The 26,800-nt window shown below is 35.7% G+C and overlaps 2 protein-coding genes and 2 pseudogenes across 4 annotated transcripts; all 4 read right to left on the minus strand.

The window, feature by feature from the left end:
- Nucleotides 1-197: 197 nt before the first annotated feature.
- LOC311627586 (olfactory receptor 5L1-like) lies at nucleotides 198-1,148 on the minus strand (the record flags this gene model as incomplete). Its single annotated transcript, XM_084894091.1, has 1 exon — nucleotides 198-1,148. The coding sequence occupies one exon, from the start codon at nucleotides 1,146-1,148 to the stop codon at nucleotides 198-200; it is 951 nt and encodes a 316-aa protein (XP_084750217.1).
- A 5,341-nt stretch (nucleotides 1,149-6,489) lies between these two features.
- Nucleotides 6,490-7,330, minus strand: LOC311628083 (olfactory receptor 5L1-like; annotated as a pseudogene). The gene has a single exon. The product of its transcript is annotated as an olfactory receptor 5L1-like (transcript).
- A 6,022-nt stretch (nucleotides 7,331-13,352) lies between these two features.
- LOC311628029 (olfactory receptor 5L1-like) lies at nucleotides 13,353-14,303 on the minus strand (the record flags this gene model as incomplete). Its single annotated transcript, XM_084894903.1, has 1 exon — nucleotides 13,353-14,303. One exon carries the CDS (start codon nucleotides 14,301-14,303, stop codon nucleotides 13,353-13,355), a length of 951 nt encoding a protein of 316 aa, XP_084751029.1.
- A 7,278-nt stretch (nucleotides 14,304-21,581) lies between these two features.
- LOC311628082 (olfactory receptor 5L1-like) lies at nucleotides 21,582-22,422 on the minus strand (annotated as a pseudogene). The gene has a single exon. The product of its transcript is annotated as an olfactory receptor 5L1-like (transcript).
- Nucleotides 22,423-26,800: the final 4,378 nt, after the last annotated feature.

Below are 26,800 nucleotides of genomic sequence, written 5' to 3' on the forward strand. Positions count from 1 at the left end.
TTTATAGCTTGAATAAAAGCAAAGATCAAATTTTGAAATGTGTTCAAACAGACCCTAGTCAATTTCAGAGACATAGAAAATTGAATGTGAAAGACTCACTCATAAAAACCTGCCCCCTGGCGGTTCCCTCCACTCTATAACACAGCAGCCAACCAATTCACCCCTACACAGCCTCCATTATAGGACCATGAATTCTACTACAAAAATATTTTCCCGGAAAATATTTTGGAGCGCACCAGTTTTCTGAGAGCTTCTTTCACATCCTTGTTCCTCAAGCTGTAGATCAGGGGGTTCAGCATGGGAATCACTACGGTGTAAAACACTGACGCCACTTTCTCAGTATCCACACTGTTGCCAGAACTGGGCCGGCAATAAGAAAAAAGGAGTGTTCCCTGTAAGACAATGATGGTTGTGAGGTGGGAGGCACAGGTGGAAAAGGCTTTGTGTCTTCCCTCTGCAGAGCGCATCCTGAGGATGGTGATGAGAATAAACAAGTAGGAGGTGAAGATGATGACAATGGTGACGATCTCATTGAAAGTGGCTACAATGTATAGGAGCAGTTCATTCATAGAGACATCAGTACAGGCAAGAGCTAAGAGAGGGGGCAGATCACAAAAGAAATGGTTTATCACATTTGATCTAAAGGATGGGATCTCAAGAGCTAAACACAAGTGAATCAGAGAACACACTGTCCCACAGAGGTAGCAACAAGTCACCAGCTCCACACAGAGACAACGGGACATGGTGACCATGTAGAGCAGTGGGTTACAGATGGCCACAAAGCGATCATAGGCCATCACGGCCAGCAGGAAGACCTCAGTGATTGCATAAACACAAAATAAATAAAATTGCACCATGCACCCCAGGAAGGAGATGGTTTTATCCTTGTTGAGCATATTGAACAACATCTTGGGAACAATGATTGTGGAGTAGCAAAAGTCCACAAAGGACAGGTGGCTCAGGAAAAAGTACATGGGAGTGTGAAGTCCAGAGCTGACCTGAATCAGCGCGATCATGCCCAGGTTGCCCAGAACCGTGACTCCATAGATCAGAAGGAACAGTAGGGAGAGAAAGATTCTCAGCTCAGGGACATCAGATAATCCAAGAAGAATGAACTCTGTCACAGTGGTGCAGTTCCCCTGCCCCATTTCCACATCTGTCAGGTTTAGAAAACCAAATGATAAGTTTTGTGTGTCTTCTGAAATAGAAATAATAAAGAAAGCACACATTTATATTGAAGAAAAATACAAAACGATGTCAAACACAATGCATTTGAAATAGAACTGTCAAATAATTCAAAATGTTCAGGGTCAGGAGATATCCCTCAGATTGAAAGTATCAGCAGACACCTGTGTGGTTCCCTACTGTTATCTACCACAAGACATTGAGTTAATGAATTAACTCTGCTGTTTCTATGGTCTTTGAAATAGATCCAATGATAAACTTTGAAAAAAACATTAATCAACTTCTGTTACCCCAAAATGTAATTAATTCTGTTCCAGTAAGATTACAGCTACTATGATCTTAAGTAATTTACACTAACATTTTTAGGTCAGTCTTTCAGTAGCACAAGGTTTTAGCAGGTGAGGTCCTGTACAGTTTCCTTGTTGGGAAATGTGACAAATCTCTGACATTAGTGGCTCATCTGTACCCTAAATTTTTAGTCATGCAAAATGAAAGAAGAGACATTTAAAATATGTACTGAAACCCATCATCATTTTCACTTGTCAATTTAACAAAGTGACTTAATTAATTATAATGGTAGTAATCAATATCAATAATGACTCAGAAAAATATAACTTCTTGTATACATTTTTCTGGAAAGCAATTAGGCAACATATATCCTTATTTATGACAATAATAAAAGCTACATAATATATTTATGAGAGATTTTATTTTTACTATGATATTGTAAGACATCTCTAATTCCATTTACAAGTTATAAAAACTATACTTAAAACTACACTGTGGCATTATAATATTCACAATGTGGAAAAATAATTATCAAAATAGAACAATTTTTTAAACTATATTATATCAGAAAGTTATGTTATAGTATTTAAAATATTGTGGAGATGGTTATTCTTATAAAAAATAAACTAGTATGCTTGGTGTATATATGTAGATTTAAATAAAATGTATATATTGAGGTCTGAATATATATATATACATATATATATAAATAATTGACAGATGCTATTACTTTGATTTAGCTACAAGCCCTAAAAGATAAATCTTTTACCCACATTGAGAAAGAGGTAAGTGAAAACTTTCCACAATTCTCTCTAATAATTGGTTGGGAAAGTAGTTACTTTGTATGCTTTATAAGGTCCCATTTTCCCTTCAAACCTCTCCTTAAAGAAAAGTCATATGTGAAAATGATGGATCTTATTCTCTGCTGTGAGTATACCCATGAGTTCATACACATATCTGTAATGAAAACTGAGTGAAGAGATACTGGACTGAAAATGTAACCTGGTATTTTCTCCATATCTTAAACTAAAGAAGTGAAAACATAAGACCTTGCAGAAGTCACAGTTTTCTCATTACTTGACCTCCCCAAAAACCTGAATTATAACCCACTTCAGAATTCAAACAGAAAAGTCATCTTGGAAACACTTCTTCCTAATGTTTCAGGCTGATAATAAGAAACTAGTTTATGGTAAACACAAAACAAATCTAAAAGAATTCATTTCATTTACTGAGCAGGCATATTTTACATGTTCTTTTTTCCCAAATCAGGGGACACATAAATTCAACCCTCAGATTTAGAGTGACAATTAGGAAGCTCTCAATTCCATGACAGAAATTGTTGTGGAGAAAGACAAAAATGAGACAGAGAGAAAGTGAGGGGCGGGGGAGAATACCGTTTGTTTTCTCTGTATTCTTTCACATACATCATCAATGTTTGGTGTTCCAGATTAAATTATTCTAATTTCACATCAATGGTCTATCAATACTAAAAGACAAACAAACATTTGAATCAGTAAGTGCACCGGAATAAGATCTGTGAAATCATTCTCTAAGTAGAAGCCAGATGAGTTAAACTCATCCTACATATTTGTTTGCTGGGAAAATACATTCATTTCTACTATGAAGTAACCAGAGCCTACCTAGCTCTAGCTAACAAACCTGAGTGACAGATAGTTCTTCCGTGTTGCTGGAGATGTTGGGATAAATGTAATACCCTGTTAGAGACTTATATGTAATTTGAACAGTTAGAGACTGCTACTGTAATTTTAACCCCTGAGGAATGGTTCCCTATAGTTCCAATTCCATCATTAGTTATTTATGTTATAAAAATAAATTAAAATTCAACTAGTACTTCATGTGGTATCAGACACATAAATAATTAATCTCTAAGGAATATCATCAGGAACTTTTGTATATGCCGTAATTTGTGAAACAATTGTTTGAAACTAAACAAGTCTCCTTCCAGTTTTCATGGTGCTGTATGATATTCCATCCTAGTGTCACATGTGTGGGTCACAGATCACATTGCCATAATGAAGTCACAGGAATGTTTCTCGTTAATTTTAATCCCCGTTTCTTAAAATATTACAAGCTCTCCTAAATTCCATCAAGGTACAAAGACTAAAGCCACACAAATTTTAGGAAGGAGATAACCTCCTGGTCAGAAAATTATTAATAGCCACTTCTTGGGTTCTTGTTATATGTTAGAACCTATTGCATATGGGTTCCCCCGTTAATCACTCCTGCCTTCCCTATGAAATACATGAGCCTGTCCCAAGCTTCTATTTCTCCGGATCTATTTTGTTCATCAGTTCATTTTGTTCATTAGATTCCACATATGAATGAGGCCATGTGGTACATATCTTTCTCTGACTGGCTTATTTCGCTTATCATAATACTCTCCAGGTCCCTCCATGCCATTGCTAATGGTAAGAATTAGGGTTAGGGTTATGGTTAGGGTTAGGGTTTCTTTTTTACAGATGCATAGTATTACGTTGTATAAATGTACCACAGTCATTTTTAACCACTCATCCCCTGTTGGCCATTTCACTAGATCCCCAGTGTGGGGCATGCAGTGTGGGGCATGCAGGAAGGTGGGCTAGATCTCTCTCATCATTGATGTTTCTCTCTCTCTCTCCCTTTCCCTTTCTCTCTGAAATCAATAAAAATATATTTAAAATTAATAATTTCAGCCTAATGTTAAGAGGTTATCACTATTGTTCAATGATTAAATCTGAAGAATAAAAAAGTTTAAATTACTAGTCAAATTTTAAAATTCATGGTCAAGTCACAAATCTTTTTTTTATAAAATCAAACTTATTGTTTTTCTAACATTATGATAGACTAGAGGTTCTGTGCAAGGGATTTGTGCACTGGTGAGGGGTGTGGCCTGCAGGGATTGGCCCGCTGTGAGAGTGCTGCTCATCCTGGTCAGCTGAGTAGTTATGGACCCACCCTCTGAGCAGCTGTTCCCACTGCAGGAGTAGCTGCTCATCCTGGTCAGCCAAGTGGTGCTTCCACTGCAGGAGCACACTGACCACCAGGGGGCAGCTCCTGGGTTGAGCATTTACCCCCCTGGTGGTCAGTGCATGTCATAGAGACCAGTCTTTCCATCCTTTAGTCTATTTGCGAAGTAGGCTTTTATTATATAAGATACTAGAGGCCCAGTGCATGAATTCATACACAGGTGGTGTTCCTTGGCCTGGCCACCAATCGGGGCCCAGCAGGTAAGGGGTTGGGGCCCCTGGAGGTTAGCGGGTGGTTGGGGGTAAGGGACTGCAGGAGGTACATAAGATCAGGCACTATTCTATGCACTTTACTTTCATTGTCTTTTTGAATCCTTACATCATGAAATAGTATCATTATGATTATTACCATCCTCATTTTGTAGGTGGAAAAAACTAAGGCTTGAAAAGGAGCATGACTTTGCCTATGCTCACTGTGTCAATCAGTGCTGGATGCGTGCCATTCTGATTTTTTGTTCGTAAAGATCGCTTAGGCATATATATATATATATATATATATATATATATATATATAGAGAGAGAGAGAGAGAGAGAGAGAGAGAGAGAGAGAGAGAGAAGCTTCATTGACTAAGTAAAGATAATGTAGAAATTGACATAAACATACTAAAAGAATAAATTATCAGCAGTGCATATAAATCAGGATTGAGTGAAAAATTATAGTTTAGACCCATAAAGGAAGGATAAACAGAGGTCATTTATTTCACCAACAGTAAAAATAAAGAGCATAAAGTCTGATGTCCACCTCTAAGTCACAGTAAATGTTTGATCCACAAATTGTAAAATAAGCATGATGATAAGTCAAAAACAAAGTGATTAAAAAGGCCAAGGTCAGAAATGCTGCCCCTCATGACCATAGTTATTAAATGCATGTCTACATTTTATATATATATAAACAGTTAGAGACTGCTACTGTAATTTTGTATATGCCGTACAAATTTTGTATATGTATATACACATACACGTGCACACTGAGACAGATAGAGCAATAGAGATAGAAACAGGGAACTAATTAAGTGCCATAAATTGTTCTATGTGCTTTACACATAACATATAACTTAATTTCCCCAACATTTCTGAGGAATAATTATTGTTTCTATTTTTAAAATATTACTCTCTGAAGTTCCAAAGACATTAGACACTGCAATGACAAACAACAAAAATAATGAGGGAAGTAAGCAGTGAACAGCAAACAGAATAGACACATATGTGGGGATCTCACTCTGTGCATAAACTGACAAAGGTGATTCTTCCTTGGAAAATAAGAGGAGTTCCATTTTCAAATGAATCATACTTGCCATAATAGGTCAGAAACTCTATTTCTCAAGAGTTTTCCATTAATCTTATGCAGCTTTTACAGCAAGCAAAATGTGTGTATCTTAGCAGTCCAATACCCAAAAATATTTAAAACATTTTATTTCTTAAAATCTTTAATGTTGAAAGTATTACATGTTTCCTCTTTTCCCCCTTGATCTCTTCTAACCAGTTCCAGCCCACCTCCCTAGGTTTTCACCACCCTGTTGTCTGTTTTCCTGAGTGATTTATATCTGCATACAATTTCTTTGGTTGATCTCTTCCCACCCATCCTCCCCCACCTTCCCTCTGAGATTCCAGTCTATTCCAGTACAAGATTCTCTAGGTCCATCCAGGCTGGTTCAAAAGATAAGAGATCCATCTTTATTTTTAGATTAAATAAAAGCAAAGACCAAAGCTGCAAATTTTGAAATGTATTCCATCAGATCCCGGTCAATTGAGGAAATAAATAAAATTGAATGTAAAAGACACATGTAAAGACCTGACCCCCGGCTGTTCTCTCTACTCTATAACACAGCAGCCAACCAATTCACCCCACAATAGCCTCTATAATGGGACCCTGGGTCCTACTAAGAAACTATTCTCCAGGAAAACATTTTGGAGCTCACCACTTTTCTGAGAGCTTCTTTCACATCCTTGTTCCTCACACTATAGATCAGGGGGTTCAGCATGGGAATCACTACTGTGTAGAACACTGTGGCCACCTTGTCAGTATCCGCACTGGTGCCAGAACTAGGCCAGCAATAAGTGAAAAGGATTGTTCCCTGAAAGATACTGATGGCTGTGAGGTGGGAGGCACAGGTGGAAAAGGCTTTGTGCCTTCCCTCTGCAGAGCGCATCCTGAGGATGGTGATGAGAATAAACAAGTAGGAGGTGAGGATGATCACTATGGTGACGATCTCAATGCAAGTGACCACAATGAACACCATGAGTTCATTTATAGAGACATCATAGCAGGCAAGGTTCAAGATTGGGGGTAGGTCACAAAAGAAGTGGTTAATCACATTAGATTTGAAAGATGGGATCTCAAGAGCTAAACACAAGTGAATCAGAGAACACACAGTTCCAATGAGGTAGCAGCAAGACACCAGCTCCACGCAGAGATTCCGGGACATGGTGACCATGTAGAGCAGTGGGTTACAGATGGCCACAAAGCGGTCATAGGCCATCACGGCCAGCAGGAAGAACTCAGTGATTCCATAAGCACAAAATAAATAAAACTGCACCATGCACCCCAGGAAGGAGATGGTTTTATCCTTGTTTACCATGTTGAACAGCATCTTTGGAACGATGATTGTGGAGTAGCAAAAGTCCACAAAGGACAGGTGGCTCAGGAAAAAGTACATGGGAGTGTGAAGTCGAGAGCTTACCTGAATCAGTGCGATCATTCCCAAGTTGGCCAAAACCGTGACTCCATAGATCAGAAGGAACAGCAGGGAGAGAAAGACTCTCAGCTCAGGGACATCAGATAATCCAAGAAGAATGAACTCAGTCACAGTGGTGCAGTTCCCCTGCCCCATTTTCACCATCTGTCAGGTTTAGAAAACAAATAATAAGGTTTTTTTTATTGTTTTTTTAAATAATCTTTATTGTTGAAAATATTAATGCTATCTCCTTTTTTCCCTCCATTAACTCCCTCCACCTCTCTCCAACCCCTTTACCTCATTGTCATATTAGCTTAAGAAAAATATCACATTGATGTCAAACACAGTGAATAAAAATATCATATCAATGTCAGACACAGCATATTTGAAATATAATTAGTAGATAATTCTACATGTTCAGTGTGACAGCATATCTCCCTAATCAAATCTAAGGTATCAGCAAAAACCTGTATGATTCCCAATAGTTATCTACCACAAGAAATTGAGGTGATGAATTTACTTATGTGTTTGATGGACCATGACATAGATTCAATAATATACTTTGAAGCCACATGAGACCAACTCCTGTTTCTTGAAAAACATAATAATTTCTGTTTAAATAAGATTGCAGCTATCGTGACCCTACATAATATACTCTAATTTTTAAGGTGAGCTTGTCAGCAGCATAAGGTTTTAGCAGGTGAGGTGCTGCAGGGATTCCTTGTTGGAAAATGACAAATCTCTTTGAGATTAGTGACTTATAAGCACTCTTGAAATTTGGAATTTAGGAGAATGAAAAAAAAATTAATATATATAAAATTCATCATGACTTCTGCTTGTCAATTTAACAAAGTGACCTAATTTAATATAATTGTAGTGATTAATACCAATAATGTCTCAGAAAGATATCAACCTTATATAAATTTTTCTAGAAAGCTATTGGGTAGCATATAACCCTGGCATGATATATTTATAAGAAATTTCATTCTTAGTAAGCTAAGAAAAAATGTTTAATTTAGAAGAAATGTTTAATTACATGTACAAATTGTGAAAAACTGTATCCAAAACTTTATTGCAGCATTGTTTATTATTTTGACAATGGGAAAAAATATTGTCAAAATAGTGCAATTGTTAAACTATACTATATCATATCTAAGGCAGAAAGTTGTGTTATTTAAAATTATCTTGTGGAGATGGTTACTTTTTAAAAAATCTAGTACAGTTGGTGTGTATATTTAAATTTAAATGCAATGTATACTTTGGGGTATGGATACTTGTGGTAGATAGAATATGTTATCACTTTTATTTGGCTACAACCATAAAAGATAAATCCTTTACCCACATTGAGAAAGAGGTAAGTGAAAACTTTCCTAAATTCTCTCTAACAGTTGGTTGGGGGCATTATTTACAATATATGTTCTATGGGTCCGATCTACAATCAGACCAGTCCTTTAGCAATAAGTCATATGAAAGATGAAAAATTTTATTCTCTGCCCTCTTTCCTAGAGGAGTACCCATGGCTTCATATACATAAGTATAATGAAAACTGAGTGAGGAGATTCTGGACTGAGAGCATAATCTGGTATTTTCTCCATATCTTGAACTAATTTTTAAAAAATGAAAACAAAACATCTTGCTGAAATCATGATTTTCTCATTACTTGACCCACCCATTGCCCCCAAAATGAATCTGAATTATTAACCCACTTCAGAGTTAAAAATGAGAAAATCAAATTGGAAGTCCTTCTTCCTAATGTTCTAGGCTAATAGTAAGAAACTAGTTTATGGTAAAACAAAAACTAAAAAATAAACAAAAAAAACTAAAAGAATTTACCTCATTTACTGAGCGGAGAGAATCTACATGTCCTGATTCCCCCATGAACAACACAAGGACACATAAATTCAACCATCATATTTAGGGTGACAATTGGGAATCTCTCAATTCAATGAGAGAAACTAGTGTGAAGAAAGTAAAAAAGAGAATGAGAGAGGGAGAGGGAGAGGGAGAGAGAGAATACCATTTGTGTTCTTTCACATACATCAACGTTTGGTGTTCCAAAGGAAATTGTTCTAATTTCACCATCAATTATCTCTCAATACTAAAAGAGAAAAAAACATTTGAATCAGTAAGTGCACAGGTATATGGTCTGTGAAATCCTTCTCTAAATAGAAGACAGATGAGTTAAACTTACCTAGTTTATTTTCTGGAGAAATATTCAATATATCCATTTCCACTTTCAAGGAATCGAAGCCTAGATCTGGCTAGCAAATCTGAGTGACAGACAGTTCCTCTGTGGTGCTGGAGATGTTAGAATAAATGTAGAACACAGCAACTTATATTATAATTGCTACCCCTGAGGAATGGGCCCCTTAAGTTCCAAATCAATTACTAGTCTTTAGAGCTATAAAAATAAATTAAAATTCAACTAATACTTCATGTAGTATAAGACACATAATTAATCCCTATGGAATGGTATACAGAACATTTGTTAATGTCCTACTTTATTAAACAGTTGTTTAAAATCAAACATGTATCCTTGCAGATTTCATAATGTTGTATGACATTCCATCCTAGTGTCATATGTGTGGGTCACAGATCACATTGCCATAATGAAATCACAGGAATGTTTCTCATTAATTCCCATTTTTATACTTTTACAAAATTTCCTAAATTCAGCAAAGTACAATGACTGAAGCCACACCAGAATTCCTTTAAAATGCTAGGTAGAAGATAACCTACTGGTCAGAAAACTAAGTTTGCACTTCTTGGGCACTTGTTATATGTTAGAACCTATTCTAAATATTACACAATATTGACTCATTTCAGTCGAGAGAGTAATCTTGTTTCTAGGTCTCTATTCCAAAGGAGATGATGGAGCACAAGCACTGACTTGTAACTTGAATAAATTCTAAATACATCGCAGAAAAAGGTCCCATGCAACTCTGGTTTTTCCCCTTTGTGACAAGCCAAGACTGAGGCTGCATTTCCCGCCTAATGCATGTCCAACGCTGGGGCCATGAACTGGGACCCCTTCAGTGATCTGTTGTGCGTGTGCTCTTCTTCTCACTGTCTACTGTCGACGTTGGCCACTACTGGTCTGTATGTATACTGAGTGTACACGTAAACTTCTCAAAGAATGTATATAGTTAAAAGGTAATTTTAAGTAAATCAATTTTATATTCTAAAATATCATACAATATTCTCCTAAACTTGACGTGTCAGAGACAACGTCCTAGGCTGAGGAAAAATTCTGGTTCTCCATTCTCACATAATCTTTCACAATTAAAAAAAAAAACAACAACACCTCTCACCTGCCCATATTTCATGTGTTACCCCCATGAGCATATAGGTGTGGGTCAATATAGAAATAACTTGGGATGTTGTTGGTTTGAAGGATTTCTTCAAGTTTTCTGGGTTTTCTGCAACTGAGGCACCTTAAACCCATTCCTCTTCGGTGAAATGTCTTATGCAAATGTTTTGCCGGTTTGACTTTCTATGCTCTAGTTACAAGTGTTCTTCACATATTATAGGTATAAACCTCCCGTCAGATATGTAACTTGTGCCTTAGGTTCTCATTGTGTCTATGATCCATTTTTAGTTAGTGTTTGTAAATGGAATGAAGTATAGATTTCATTTCATCTTTTTACATAAGAATAGCCAATTACTCTTCATCATTTGTGGAAAGGAATAGCTCTGGTAGCTTTGTCCAAAAATACTTAAACATTCACCTGTTTAATTTTTAATTATCTGTGGTTTGACGTTGCTATATACATGTACCTTACACGAAGAAAAACACCGTGTTTTGTAATTTGGGTATTAATTACTGTTGTTTTATTAAACAGCCTGCATTTCACAGAATAGTATAGTAGGTCCTTGGGTTACGTCAGAGATCGGTTCCTACCCCCGCTATGTAACGCGATTTTCCGCCATAAGTCGGAACCCACCTACGTAAGCATCTACATCACTCACATGGAGCACATAACAGCAGTAATGAAGTGAAACAGTAAAAAAAAAAAAAATTAAATGAAGATAACAACTCCTGACCTTTACTTCTGGTAAATAAATAATAGAAAACATAAAGCACATATGTTCATATGTCAAAAAGATGGAACTTTTTTTAAATAAATAAGTGGGAGATGGCAACATAAACACAAAACAGCCTAAGGTCAATGGTGTTGAGGTTGAACAGACCCAGAGACCTGCTCATTATACATTTGACCTTGAACACCATGGACTTCAACAGTGCAGGTTCACTAATCCCCCCACATACACACACAAATGAAGGTCTCTGGATGCAGACAGCCAACTATATGCATTGATCTGTGCCACTTTATGCAGAAAACATGAGCATCTCTAGATTGTGGTATCCACAGGGGACCTTGAACCAACAGATACTGAGGATAATTAAATTTTGGGGGAGCCAAAGTGATATGCAAATTTTTCATTACATGGATATAAGCACCCTTAATCCCAAGTTGTTCAAAGGGCAACTGTACATTGGTTTTCTATCCAATTTTCTCTTTTACTTTCCTTTCCTCTGTGTGTGTATGTGTGTGTGATTTCTTTCTGCTTTGTGTTATCTGAGCTTCTTGAATCTGGGTTTGGTGTCTTTAGTTAATTTCAGAAAAACTTTAGCTATTATCTCTACAGATATTTCCTCTGCTGGGACCTTTTCTTTTATTTCTGAGTTTTTAATTATAGTTATTCTTACTATTTGATATTGTTACCAAGTTCTTAAGTGTTTATTTTTATTCCTTGTTTTATATCTGGGTAACTTTAGATTATTCATTTTATCTTTAATTTTACTAATTCTTTCTTCATATATGTTGAAGTTACTGTTGTACTCCTTAAAATATACTTTTTTAATTAATATTTATTGTTGGAAGTAATACATGTCCCCCCTCCTCCTGAGTGAGCATTAATAGAAAAGTGAATAAAAATAGTATCACATTTATATAATAAAATATTACTTGGGCATAAAAAGAATAAAATATTTCTGTTTTCTACAACATAAATAGGTGTAGATGGTATTGTGCTTAATGAAATTAGTCAGTCAGAGAAAAATAAACACCATATGACTTCACTTAGTATAATGTAGAAATTGACATAAACATAATGAAGGTACAAATAAATTATCAATGGTATATATAAATCAGGATTGAATGAAGAAATGTGTTTTAGACACATATAGGAAGGTTAAACAAACATCATTTCATCACAAGTAAAAATACAACAAAGAACTTAAACAGAGGCTACAAGTTCACATATAAGTGACAGTAAACATTTGATCCAGAAAATGTAAAATAAGCATGATGATAAGAAGTAGAAGATAGCCCTTGCCTGGTTTTGCTCAGTGGAAAAAGCACTGGCCTGTGAACTGAAGAGCCCTGAGTTCGATTCCAGTCAAGGGCACATGCCCAGATGGCTGGCACAATTCCTAGTTGGAGGTATGCATGCGAGAGCTGATCAATGATTCTCTCACATCACTGATGTTTCTATATCTTGTTCCCTCTCCCTTTCTCTCTGAAGTCAAGAAAATATATATTTTTTAAATATAAACTGATAAAAAGGCCAAAGTCAGAAATGCTGCCTTCATGACCATAGTTATTAAATGCTTGTATACATTTTCTAAACCTATAAATACATGCAAACAGAGACAGGTAGACAGAGCAACAGAAACAAAAACAGAGGATTAATTAAATGACATGAATCATCCTAAGCTTTTTACACATGACCTGTCACCTAACTTCCCTAAGATTTCTCTGACATAATTATTACTAGTTCTCCATTTTTTAAATATCCCTGAAGTTTCAAAAACATTAGAAACTGCAATTAAAACAACAAATATATAATAAAGGAAGCAAGCAGTGAACAATAACAAAGAGAATACATACATATGGAAATCTCACTCTGTGCATAAACTGGCAAAGATGTATTCCTCATTGTCAAATTAGAATAATTCAATTTTGAAATGAATAGTACTTTCAATAATGGATCAGAAGGTGTGATTTTACCACAAAATATCTTTAGGTGTTTTCACAGTCCAATACCTTTTAAAACATTTTATATTGAATAAAAGCAAATGTATAGGGTGTAAATTTTGAAATATGCTCAACCCTGCACTGGTTAAGTGCAGAGACACAAATGTGAATGAATGACAATGGAATCCTAGGTCCTGCTAAGAAAATATTCTCCAGGAAACTATTTTGGAACTCACAACTTTTTTGAGAGCTTCTTTCACATCCTTGTTCCTTAGACTATAGATCAGGGGGTTCAGCATGGGAATCACTACTGTGTAGAACACTGTGGCCACCTCGACATTACCTGTGCTATCGCCAGTACTGGGGCGGAAATAAGTGAAAAGGATTGTACCGTGGAAGACAACAATGGCTGTGAGGTGGGAGGCACAGGTGGAAAAGGCTTTGCGTCTTCCCTCTGCAGAACGCATCCTGAGGATGGTGATGAGAATAAACAAATAGGAGGTGAGGATGATCACGATGGTGGTGACCTCATTCAGTGAGGCCACAATGTATAGCAGCAGTTCATTCATTGAGACATCAGAGCAAGCAAGAGATAAGAGAGGGGGGAGATCACAAAAGAAATGGTTCATCACATTTGATCTGTAGGATGTGATCTCAAGAGCTAAACACAAGTGAATCAGAGAACTCACAGTCCCACCGAGGTAGCAGCAAGACACCAGCTTCACACAGAGATCCCGGGACATGGTGACCATGTAGAGCAGTGGGTTACAGATGGCCACAAAGCGGTCATAGGCCATCGCGGCCAGCAGGAAGACCTCACTGATTGCATAAACACAAAATAAGTAAAACTGCAACATGCATCCCAGGAAGGAGATGGCTTTGTCTTCATTTATAATATTAGCTAGCATCTTTGGCACAATGGTTGTGGAATAGCAATAATCTATAAAGGACAGGTGGCTGAGGAGAAAGTACATGGGAGTGGGGAGCCGAGAGCTGACCTGGATCAGAGCGATCATCCCCACATTTCCCAAAACTGTCACTCCATATATGAGAAGGAACACCATGGGAAGAAAGACTCTCAGCTCAGGGACATCTGTTAATCCAAGAAGAATGAACTCTGTCACAGTGGTGCAGTTCCCCTGCCCCATTTCCACCACATGTCAGGACGAAAAACCAAGTGATAAGTTTTGCATTGCTTCTAGAAAGAGAAGAAAGGAGACAAAAAGCAGGCACATAATTTTAGAAAATATAACAGTAATGTCTATGGAGCAGTGTATTTCTGAGATATAACAGAAACAATATTGCACAGAATAAAAAATATTTTCTGGGTGGTCCCGCTGATCAAAATTGACTTAAGTATTACCAGAACCGTTGAATGATTCCAACCTTTCTTGATTACAGTAGAGCAAGATGATGGATAAAAATTCAGTAGTTCCATGGATTTCAAAACAGATTCAATGGTACACTTCAAAGACACAAGACATTATCTCCTGTTATCTGACAAAATGTAAATTCTGTCAACCAAGTAATACTTAGTGTGGCTCTATAAAATATATACTTTTCTTTATTTAAATCTATCATGAATATAAATTTTAAGCAAAGTTCTTCACAATTCTATTTTTTAGGTTTGTGGCTCATAAAAAGCCTTTAAATTTTGAATTATGAAAAAAGAAAATTAAAATATACACTGAAAATTATCATTTTCATATCAATTTAGCAAAGTGGTTTAATCAATTATAATACCAATGACCAATGCTATTAAAGACACAAGAAGATGGAACTTGTCTTAAATTTTTCTGGACTATAATTAGGCTGCATATATTAGAAGACTTAACCCTAATAACAATAAAAACTATCTTATACTGTAATGGGAGATTTTAATAAGATATATTAATCTCATTGACAAAATTGTGAAAACCTACATCCAAAGCTACATTGCAGCATTGTTTATAATATTAACAATCAGAAAATGTAATTGTGAAAAAGAGCTATTGTTAAACTATGGAGCATCATCTCTAGGGTAGAAGGCTATTGTGCTATTTGAAATTATGTTTTGGAGATGGTTCATTTTTAAAAGATGGATACTAAAAAATATGGCGTATACAAGTAAACAGAAATGAAGATGTACCTGTCAAGGTATGAATACGTATGATAAATATTTTAAATGTTATCACTGTAATTAGACTATAATCGAAAGGTTAATTCTTTATACACATTTTAAAGAGGGTTAAGTGAAGAATTTTCCCAGGTTCTCTGAAGTACTTGGTTGTGAAAGTGGTTACATTTGTGTATTCTATATAAATTAGATCTACCTTTCAGACCTATTCTTAAAGGAAAGCCATAAGAAATTAAATAATTTTATTCTTATACCCATGATGTGATACACATAACTGTAATGAAAACTGAGTGAAGATATTCTGGACAGAAAACATAACCTGGTATTTTATCTATATCTTGAGTTAATTTTAAAATGAAAGCATATCACCTTCTGAAAGTCATGGTTTTCTCATTACTTGACAAAACAAACAAAAAAACCACCTGAATTATTTGCCCACTTAATGGTTAAATCAAGAAAATTAACTTGGAAAAAGATCTTCCTATGTTCTAGGCTGGTAATAAGAAACTATTTTATGGTAAACTGAAATAAATCTTAAAGACCTCATTTAATGAACAGCCATAATCGTCATGTCCTGACAATCTGTCCATGACCAACTCTCAGGCACATCAATCCAACCTTCAGAATATAGGGTGAGAAAAGGATGGTGGTTACCAGAGGGAAGGAGACGGGGGGCAGTAAAGGGTGAAGAGGGTCAAATATATGGTGACAGAAGATCTGACATTGGGTGGTGAGCACATGATGCAATATACAGATAGTGTATCACAGAAATGTACACTTGAAACCTATGTAATGCTATTAACCAAGGTCATCCAAATAAAGGTAATTAAAAATAATTAGAGCTGAAACCGGTTTGGCTCAGTGGATAGAGCCTCGGCCTGCAGAATGAAAGGTCCCAGATTTAATTCTGGTCAAGGGCATGTACCTTGGTTGCGGGGATGTGCAAGAGGCAACTGGGGATGTGCAAGAGGCAACTGATCGCTGTTTCTCTCTCATCTATGTTTCTAACTCTCTATTCCTCTCTCTTCCTCTCTGTAAAAAATCAATAAGATAAATTTTTTAAAAAATAACAATAATTAGAAAAGTCACTCTATTAATATAAAAAAAGAATAAGGGAGTTCCTCCATGGTGATATATTTTAGATTCCATGACAAAAATTGGTGTGAAACAAAGTAGAAAGGGAGTGAGAGAGAGAGATAGAGAGAGAGAGAGAGAGAGAGAGAGAGAGAGAGAGAGAGAGAGAGTCAGACTACCATTAGTTTACTCTGTATTCTTCATTCACATCAACATTTGGTGTTCCAGAGGAAATTATTCTCATTTCACCATCGACTGTCTCTCAATACTAAAAGACAAAAGCATTTGAAACAGTAAGTATACATGAATATGGTCTGTTAAATCATTCTCTAATTAGTAGACAAAAGAGTTAGATATATCTTTAAAATAATGTTTTCAGGGAAATCATGTCCATCTTCATTTTCAAGTAACCAGAGCCGAGCTGTAGCGAACAAACCTGAGTGCCAGACATTTCCTCCCTGGTGCTGGAGATGTTAGGACAAGTGTGGTACACTGTTAGAGACTTGTACGCAATTTAAGCTCCCTGGGAAGGGTCCCTCAAGTTGCAAATCAATTATTAATTTATATGGTACAACAAAATATGTAAAAATTAAACTAAGACAATGTATGGTCTAACATATAATAATTAATCTCTATGGAATGCCATCAAGAGATTTGTTTTTTAAATTATCCCCATTTGGGAAAAACCTATTTACAACCAAAGCGCCTCTTTCTAGATATTATGGTGCATTACACTCTTACACACTGGTGTCATATAGACGGGTCACAGCCTATTATTGCCATAACAACACAAATATTTCATATAAATTCTCCCTTTCTTATGACATTATAAAATCTCCTAAATTCCGTGGAGCACATTGACTAAAACTATAGTAGAATTCCTTAAATACCATAAAAGCAATGAACCTATTGGTCAGAAAACTATATAATAGTTTACATTTATTAAGCACTTGTTATGGGCTAGAAACTTTTCTAAGTATTACACAATATTCGTTCATTTCCTCGTGATGATAATCAATAAAAGGATGTATAAGAGGTTGAAGAATATTAGCTTGCTTTTTGAAATTGTGAAAGCAAAAGCAAAGAAAATATATTCATGTTCTCTTTTATGCTTCCTTTCTATCAACTACTGATCAGTATAAATATATTATCAATTCTTCTGGCCGCTTAACTAAGGGTATATCTGTTTTCTTCATTGGCACTATTATTTTTTTTCTTTTTTATGCTCAAGTGCCTGACAAAATTCGATTAAGGAAGCATCCATTTTGAAGAAGAATGAACACATCAACCACACAAATATATAAAGAGTCAGGCCACCTTGCCCCACTAGGCTCCTTTGTCTTAGAGATGTTAATTGATTTCAATAACTGACCATGAGAGCTACGTTTTCTTTCTCTTCCTGTGTTTTGCATACCCACTCTATGTTTTAAATTCAATATTAAATGTAAACCCACACACTTTACAAAGTGTTCTCTCCAATATTTCCAGTACCCAACTAGCACCATATAGTTATTGTGATATTATTGACTATATTCCCTATGTTGTCCTTTATATCCCTGTGACTATGTTTAACTACCAATATGTACATTTTCAATCCTCACTGGAGGATATGATTTTATTCATTTTAGAGACAGAGGAAGGAGAAAGAGAGAGAGAGAGAGAGAGAGAGAGAGAGAGAGAGAGAGAGAGAGAGAGAGAAACATTGATCAGTTGCCTCCCATAAATGTCCTGACTGGGACCTTTTGGTTGGATGGGATGGCTTTTCACCCAAATGAGCCACCCAGCCAGGGACATGGATTATTTTTTATAGTCATAACTAGAAGTGGGTGCTGTGGCATCTAGAGTCCATGGATGCTACTTAACATCCTACACAGCAACTGATACACTCCACAAGTAAATTATTATGTTGACTGCTGAAAATCATTTCTCCAAATGTAATGGTTCTTCAATTTCGTATTTACTGTTTTACTTAGTTTCCTTCTATGATGTGTGCGTGTGTGTGTGTGTGTGCACGTGTGCACGTGCCCCACTCATTCTGATTGGTGTTATCTGAGACTCTTGAACCTGTGGTTTGGTGTCTTTTATTAATTTTAGAAAACTCTTAGCCATTATCTCTGCATATACTTCCTCTGCCCTTACATCATTCTATTTTACTTCTGAGTTTTCAAATAGAGTTATTTAGACTGTTTGATAGTCATACAGCTTAAATACTTTCCCTTGTTTCTGCACTTTTTTTCCTCTACGTGTAATTTTGAATATTTTCTATTGATCAATCTGTATGTTCACTAATACTTTCCTTGAGTGTGTTAAGGCTACTACTGTGCCCATATTTATCTCTGGTGGTTTGTTTGTTTGTTTTTTATTTCTACCAAATTGAGTTTTCATGACTTAGTTGAAATTCCTTATTTATTTATACATGTTGATAACTTTCACTCTAGTACCCATAGAATTATATTAGATAGCATGTCTGATATCTCTAACATCTAAGTCATTTTCCAAATCTGAGTCTGCTAATGTCTTTGATTCCCTGTAACCAGTCATTTTCTCCTGCTCATTTGTGCTATGTCTATAGCTTTTAAATGCATATCATGTGAAGGTTAATAAAGACTCAAGTAAAATTAAATGGCATTTTGCCTGAAAATAATTTCTATATTTTGCTTAGCATCAAGTATAGTTTTGTTGATAATACAATTACCTCTGTGTTCCACAAACTTCAACTTCATCTATTACTACCTTATTTGATGGTGGGAGTTGGTTTGCCAGAGATTCTCAAAATGTAGCCCATCCTAAGGTTTAGGTCTTCTCTTTGCATATGGTCTTCTCCCTGGATTCTTTCCCCTCTCCTAGCAATAAATTCTGCTACTGGTAACTCTATTCTTTTGTTAGCTGGTTACCCAGTAAGCTCAACTATCTGATGGGTTTTCCATAAAGTTTTTAAGCTTACAGAATATCTAACTTTTTTCATGATAACATAAGAAGCAAATTTCTTTCTAACCTACTATCTTTTAAACTTCAGCTAAAAGTCTGATTACATTGGTGTAAACAACATTCAACTAAGTACAATTGCAATATGTTTTTTATTTGTCATTTAGAATAATACTAGAGATATTTTAAAACTTCTCTGAATCTGAGAAAGTAAATTTTTCTACTGACCACATATTAATTCCATTTTTAAATAAATATTACCAGAAATATGATTATATATATTAAATTATTAAAATGAACATTGTTAAAAAATGCTCATGAAAATGTATAATAAATTATGCTTTTCAAGTAGTCTACCACCAGTATATCCTCAAATATAGCAATATGATAATAGGAATGCATAATAAATACTAGTTCAAACTCTGTTACAATTCATATTATATTGGAAAGGACAGTTTTTAATTACAATTATTCTTACTGTTTCCACAGCCAGATCCTCCTATCACTGTCCATACCTATATAAAATATGAAAAGTACCTCAACATAATAAAGGCCATATATGACAAGCCTATAGCCAACATCATTCTCAGTGATGAAAACTGAAAGCATTTTCTATAAGATCAGGAAAAAAACCTGGATCTACTCTAGCCAATTCTACTCAACATAAGACTGAGAGTTCTAGCCAGGGCAAGGACAATAAATATAAAGAAAAATAAATACATGTCAATCTAATGCAACTCTGTAAAATAGTTAAAATTAAATATGACTCAAGGACAAAATATAATGTGAAATCTGATAATCCATGTATTTTAAATTAATCGTGATGGAAATAAAACCTATGGTATTCACTGAAAATAATAGGTTTTTCTTTTTTAAGTTAAATTTATGATGAATTTTTTATAAGTCAACTAAAACCTGAACCAACATATAGATTTCAAAATTTGATTCATTTAAGAGACACATGAGTAAAAAATTAAATAACGCCAATATAAATCATGTTCTGCAAGGCAGGTGTAAGAGGTGCCAAAGAAAATTCTAAATCTCAAATGACAGAATGGAATAAGATGAAATGTTACACTTGTGTTTATTAAAAAGTGTAGTGCTTCTGTGGTTGAAATCTCAATCAACTTTATTTTGTCACTCACTAACTCTAATACATTGGTCAGAGCACTTAAACTATACATTTTCATTTACTCAGAATAAAAGTTTATTTGTACCTCTAAATTTATGAAAATATAATCATCCTACACCAAGATAGAGAAAAATACATGAAAACGTTTTAAACATGAGTTTTTCATAGATTCCAATCAAGAGTAATATAATTTTTTTGCTATTTTTACATTATTGTTCCAGATAACTTAAAATTGAGTTAGTGACAATATACAAAGGAAGGTAGCTTATTTGGAAATATTTAAAATATTTTGGTTATCATTGTATATGTAAATATTTAGAAAATTTTGATAATATTTTAATTTATCATTGTACGTTTAAAATTATATAATCATACTTTCATGAACCCATATAAGACTGTTGTCTGGTTTTCATTTTACACACACAAATATAACCAGAATTTTTCCTCCCAATAAGTTTCTGAACAATTTTAAAATTTTATCCAAATACAAACAGTGCAGGACAAAAAAAAAAAAGAAGAAGAAAATATAAGGAATTCAAGTAAAATTGATGATGGAATTAAAAAAGATGTACATGGTTACAGAATTTTAAAAATTAGATACCTGTGTGTATGAGGGCATATTCAGTAAATATGATTACTACTAGAGAAAAGTGAATCCTCCCTAATATACACAATAATCTAGATTTGTTATTTCTTTGTTTAGATTGTCATTGAAATTGGCATTTAATTTAAAACAGCATTCCAACCCAAGGAAAGCAATTAGCTCTCAATAATTACAACAACAAATACACTCAATTATTTAATGAAGACTGCCTAGAGAGTCTGGATGGAAAGAACTGATATATACTTGTGGTCAAGCTGCTATGTACATTAATTATACATTTTGCTGGTTGTCAGGTAATCAAAAGTAAGTATAAAGAGAAGTGAACCAAAATGACTCACTCATAAAGACCTACTCCCTGGCTGTGAAGAGGAGAGCTGACCTGGATCAGTGCAATCATCCCCATATTTCCCAGCAGCCCACCGATTCATCCCTCTACCAGCCTCCCCTATGGAACCCTGAGTCCTGCTAAGAAAATATTCTCAGAGAAAATATTTTGGAGCGCACCATTTTTCTGAGAGCTTCTTTAACGTCTTTGTTCCTTACACTATAGATCAGAGGGTTCAGCATGGGAATCACTACTGTGTAGAACACTGTGGCCACCTTGTCAGTATCTGTGCTATCGCCAGTACGGGGCCGGCAATAAGTGAAAAGGATTGTACCATGGAAAACAACAATGGCTGTGAGGTGGGAGGCACAGGTGGAAAAGGCTTTGTGCCTTCCCTCTGCAGAGCGCATCCTGAGGATGGTGATGAGAATAAACAAATAGGAGGTGAGGATGATGACAATGGTTATTATCTCATTGAAAGTAGCTACAATGTACAGGAGCAGTTCATTCATAAAGACATCAGTGCACGCAAGAGATAAGAGAGGGGGCAGATCACAAAAGAAATGGTTTATCACATTTGATCTGTAGGATGGGATCTGAAGAGCTAAACACAAGTGAATCAGAGAACACACAGTCCCACCGAGGTAGCAGCAAGACACCAGCTCCACACAGAGATCCCGGGACATGGTGACCATGTAGAGCAGTGGGTTACAGATGGCCACAAAGCGGTCATAGGCCATCGCGGCCAGCAGGAAGACCTCAGTTACCACACACGTGCAAAACAAGTAGAATTGCACAGCACATCCCAGGAAGGACATGGCTTTGTCTTCGTTTACAATATTAGCTAGCATCTTTGGCACAATGATTGTGGAGTAACAGAAATCTACAAACGACAGGTGGCTGAGGAAAAAGTACATGGGAGTGTGAAGGCGAGAGCTGCCCTGAATCAGCGCGATCATGCCCAGGTTTCCCAAAACCGTGACTCCGTAGATCAGAAGGAACACCATGAAAAGAAAGACTGTCAGCTCAGGGACATCAGATAATCCAAGAAGAATGAACTCTGTCGCGATGGTACAGTTTTCCTTGCCCATGTCCCCACTTCTTTGGAGTTGGAGAAAAATATTAAGTTTTTCTCCATATCATGATCCCAAATTCAGTTTTGACTGTCTCCTAAAAAAAAGGACATGAGAATAACTAGGATAGTTAATTTTTTCTGCAAATGGGATATGTCTCTTGTGAAGTTTAGAAAATGCCCAAACATTGTATCATACAAATGCATAGAGCTCACAATTTCATTCACAGATCACACAAAAGCATTCATATCCATAGAGTCAGTGTGAGTCCTTACACTGGTCCCATATAATTTTGGGCCTGGACAGAAATCATTGTAAGACATCCAATATTATTTAATTAGCCATTTTGTTTTATAAAATTTCAATCCATTTTTCCTGCTGACTTTTTAGTCAATACTGGGAAAATTGGGATCCCAGAAATAATTTTTTAATTATTATACTGTTTACCACTGAAATGCTGAGAGGAATGCTTAATTAAAATTGCTAAACCACAAGTGTTTTTTTACCAATATGTTTTAGAAGGCAAAAGTAGCTTTTATGCATTTTTCTATGAAATTAGTATAGTGATATTGTTAATTAGATATTTAATGTCAGCCATTACTTAGTGAATTTGTACTCTTGGATTCAAACTTCCTGCAACTATGACTCTGAAGCCTTATAATGACCTATTTGACAAATGAATTCACTGCTTTAAATTTATTTGAAGAATTAATAAAAAATGTGAATATGAAATTATTAATAAGAATATTTGCTGCCACACTGCAGTATTATTGATGATAGTCAAATTTAGAAATAAAGTATCAAGTAGGATGGAAATGGTCAGAGTTATGGTACCTGTATATTATGGAAAAGTACAAAGCTATTAAAATTATATTTTTTAATAACTTTAATGACTTGTAAAATGACTATGCTAAAATGTTAAGTTATAAAATAATAAGCCATATTGCACAGATATATGTGTATACATAATTTTTGAATTGCATATTTAAGCCTCACAACATATATAAAATGTAAATATTTTATTCCAATTGTTATTATAAACACACAATATAGAAACTTACCTGAATTCTTATAAAATATGTTGTGAGATTGGCTCAAGAAGAATAGTGTGATTTTTTAAAAATATATTTTTGTTGATTTCAGAGAAAAAAAGGAGAGGGAAAGAGAGATAGAAACATCACTGATGAGAGAATCATTGATTAGCTGCCTCCTGCAAGCCCCACAATGAGTATTGAGCTCACAAGCTGAGCATATGTCCTGACATGGAATTGAATCATGACCTCCTAATTCCATGGTCTGCAAACTGCAGCTCGAGAGCCACATGCGGCTCTTTGACCCCTTGAGAGTGGCTCTTCCACAAAATACCATGGCTTGGGCAAGTCTATTTTGAAGAAGTGGCATTAGAAGAATTTAAGTTTAAAAATTTTGACTCTCAAAAGAAATTTCAATTGTTGTACTGTTGATATTTGGCTCTGTTGACTAATGAGTTTGCCGACCACTGTAAGTTCATAGGTTGATTCTCAACCACTAAGCCACACTGGCTGAGCAGAAAGGTATGATTTTTTACTAAGGGATGGATACATTCAAGGCCTTTGACATATAGAAGATGCCAACAGAGGGTGAGGACACCCTCATTTATTCTCTCCCTCCTGACCTTGGGGCGATACATGCATTCCTGTAGAGGCACCAGGTAATTACTCCTGGAGGAAAGAGAATCTAAACTGAAACCCAACACAACCAAGTATTGTTCTCATTCTTCAAATGACTTCTAAGAAATAAATTATATGTGCATTAAGAAATCCCAACTTAAAAACAAATAGTAATTCTGATAATATGGTTTTCTTTCTTCAGTGGCCAGTAAAAGTGAGTTGTCTTTTTCTGAGTTCAAAGTAGTACATAATTTTGAAAAACCTTTGGAAAATGTTTTCAAGTCTAAAGATGCTCAAGGCAAAACCCCAATGTGAAGACATTTTTCACCAAATATTTAATCACCAACTCCTGTATGATCATTTTTATTATAATTATACTTTTTTATTAGGCATCATCTAGGAATGTAGTATTCCACATAAGTGATTTATAAAAAGAAAAATCAGACTGCTGGTTACATATGGAACTGGTTACATATAGGTTCTTAATCAGCAGTGATTTGTATTCCCATGGGACATTTGTCAATGTCTGAAGTCATCATTTGCTGTCACAATAGGGAGGGTGCAATCTAGCAAGTAGAGACTAGAGATGTGGCTAAATAACCTATGATATACACAACTGCCTTCCCCACCCCACCCCCGCAACACTCACATACCAACAACACATGCAAATATCAAAATATTATCTGGCCCAAAATATGGAGAGACAATTCAAAGTGTTTGCACATGGCGAAAGTAATTCCTCCCCTTTGTGCTTTAGAGGGGGTTCAGCTGCCTGTGCCCCACCGTAAGCAGTCCTCAGGCCCCTTGCTGCCACTCAGCCTCAGAGGGACCATCAGGAGGGTCTCCATGCAATTTTTACCAGGTTTCCTGGATGGCGTTAGTGAGAGTAGGAGGATGAAAAGAGAAATCAAGCATTCTTTCCAATTTGTTTACACTCTCCCTTTTACACTAAAAGCTGTTACAAGATCTTTGGTTCTGCAATTTAAATTGTTCCCATTTCTTACTGAGATTATAATAGACCGAGAGAATATTTTCACAAAGGTGCTCAAAATATGACATTTCTTGAGACACTAATTAAGAAAGAGGTAAATGAAAGTTTTAAAAAATATTACTGCCCTCCTTTGCAATTCTTTCTTCTATTAAATGAGGCTTTAATAAGTTACCTCGAGGAGAAAATAGAAAGAAAAAGCTTCCAGATCCCAGAAAATAACATGTAAATCCACTACCAAAACATTGAGTGTATAGTCCAACCAACCAACCTGTGGGACAGGCATCGCTTGCCCTGTTTCTGAAGGTGTTATGATGGGAAATATTATAGGCTTTATGGTGTGTGTGTGTGTCCCTGGGGCCCATGTTCCTTAAGCTTCCCTAAACAATTGTTGATCTCTGTGGGACATCAACAAGTTATCAGGAAAACACCACCATCTTGGGACTCAAATCAGTAATAACATCCATGAGATATTAACAGGGGGAAAACTATCGCAAGTTGGTATATATTGCTATAGTCCAATATGATGCCTTGAGAGCTCAGGGTGAATTTTAGGGTGTTGTATGCTTCATCCAAGCATTGATCTAAAGAGCAAAATAAATAAAAACAGACTCACAGATATAGAGAACATTTTGATGATTGACAGATGAAAGGGAAACTGGGAAGTTGGGTGAAAAGTGTGAAGGGACTGAGAAGTACAGATAGGTAGATATAGAATAGTCACGGGAATGTAAAATACAGCATAGTACGTTATAATATTTAAATAATATTATAATATCATGTATCATGTCAGATGGGCACTAGATTTATCAGGGTCTTCACTTAGTAAGTTATATAAATGCTTTATCACTGGGTTGAACACCTGAAACTAATATAATAGTATGTATCAACTATAATTGAAAAATAAAATATATTATTCAAAAGACATTTTATTTTTATAAAAATAAGTGAGACTAGTACAGTTACACCTTTACAAATGAGGTGACTGAGGCAGGCGGGTGTAACTTGCCCGAAGTCACACATAGAATGGCTGATAGGATGAGGCCATATGCTATTTTTTGGGTTTGTGCCACCCATAAGACTGTGTGAGGAAGAGCAGAGCTACTGAATGGTGCTGGATGGCATACGCCTTACTCAATGCCAGAGGCCGCAAAATGGGATTGCCTCTGGTGGGTGAGTGGACTACACTCTGGTTTTTTGGAAATGGATATATATGATACTTTCTGGGATCTGGAAGCTTGTTCTTATTTTCTCTTGGGGGTAATTTATTATAGCCATGTGTAAGAGAAGGAAGAATTATATAGGAGGGCAGTAATATTAGAAATATTTTCTTAAATTTGTATTTAGCCCTCTCTTAGAGAGTGTCTTAAAAAATGTCATGTTTTGCCCAAGCCGGTTTGGCTCAGTGGTAGAGCGTTGGTCTGCGGACTGAAAGATCCCAAGTTTGATTCCTTTCAAAGGCATGTACATTGGTTGCGGGCACATCCCCGGTAGGGGGTGTGCAAGAGGCAGCTGGTTGATGTTTCTCTCTCATTGATGTTTCTAGCTCTCTATCTCTCTCCTTTCCTCTCTGTAAAAAAAATCAATAAAATATATTTTTTTAAAAAGTGGTGATGTTAACAACATCAAGTATTTTTAATTGGCCAGTTTGAACAGGTCTCAATGCTAACAATGCTCTGGTTTTTATTTTATCTCAAATAAGATTGTGTAGACAATTAGTTTTCAACAAGTTAGGGCAGTTCCAAGCACATTTTTTAAG

The sequence above is a fragment of the Pipistrellus hanaki genome, assembly GCF_964339955.1.
Source record: "Pipistrellus hanaki genome assembly, chromosome: 9".
NCBI classification, from domain to species: Eukaryota; Metazoa; Chordata; class Mammalia; order Chiroptera; family Vespertilionidae; genus Pipistrellus; species Pipistrellus hanaki.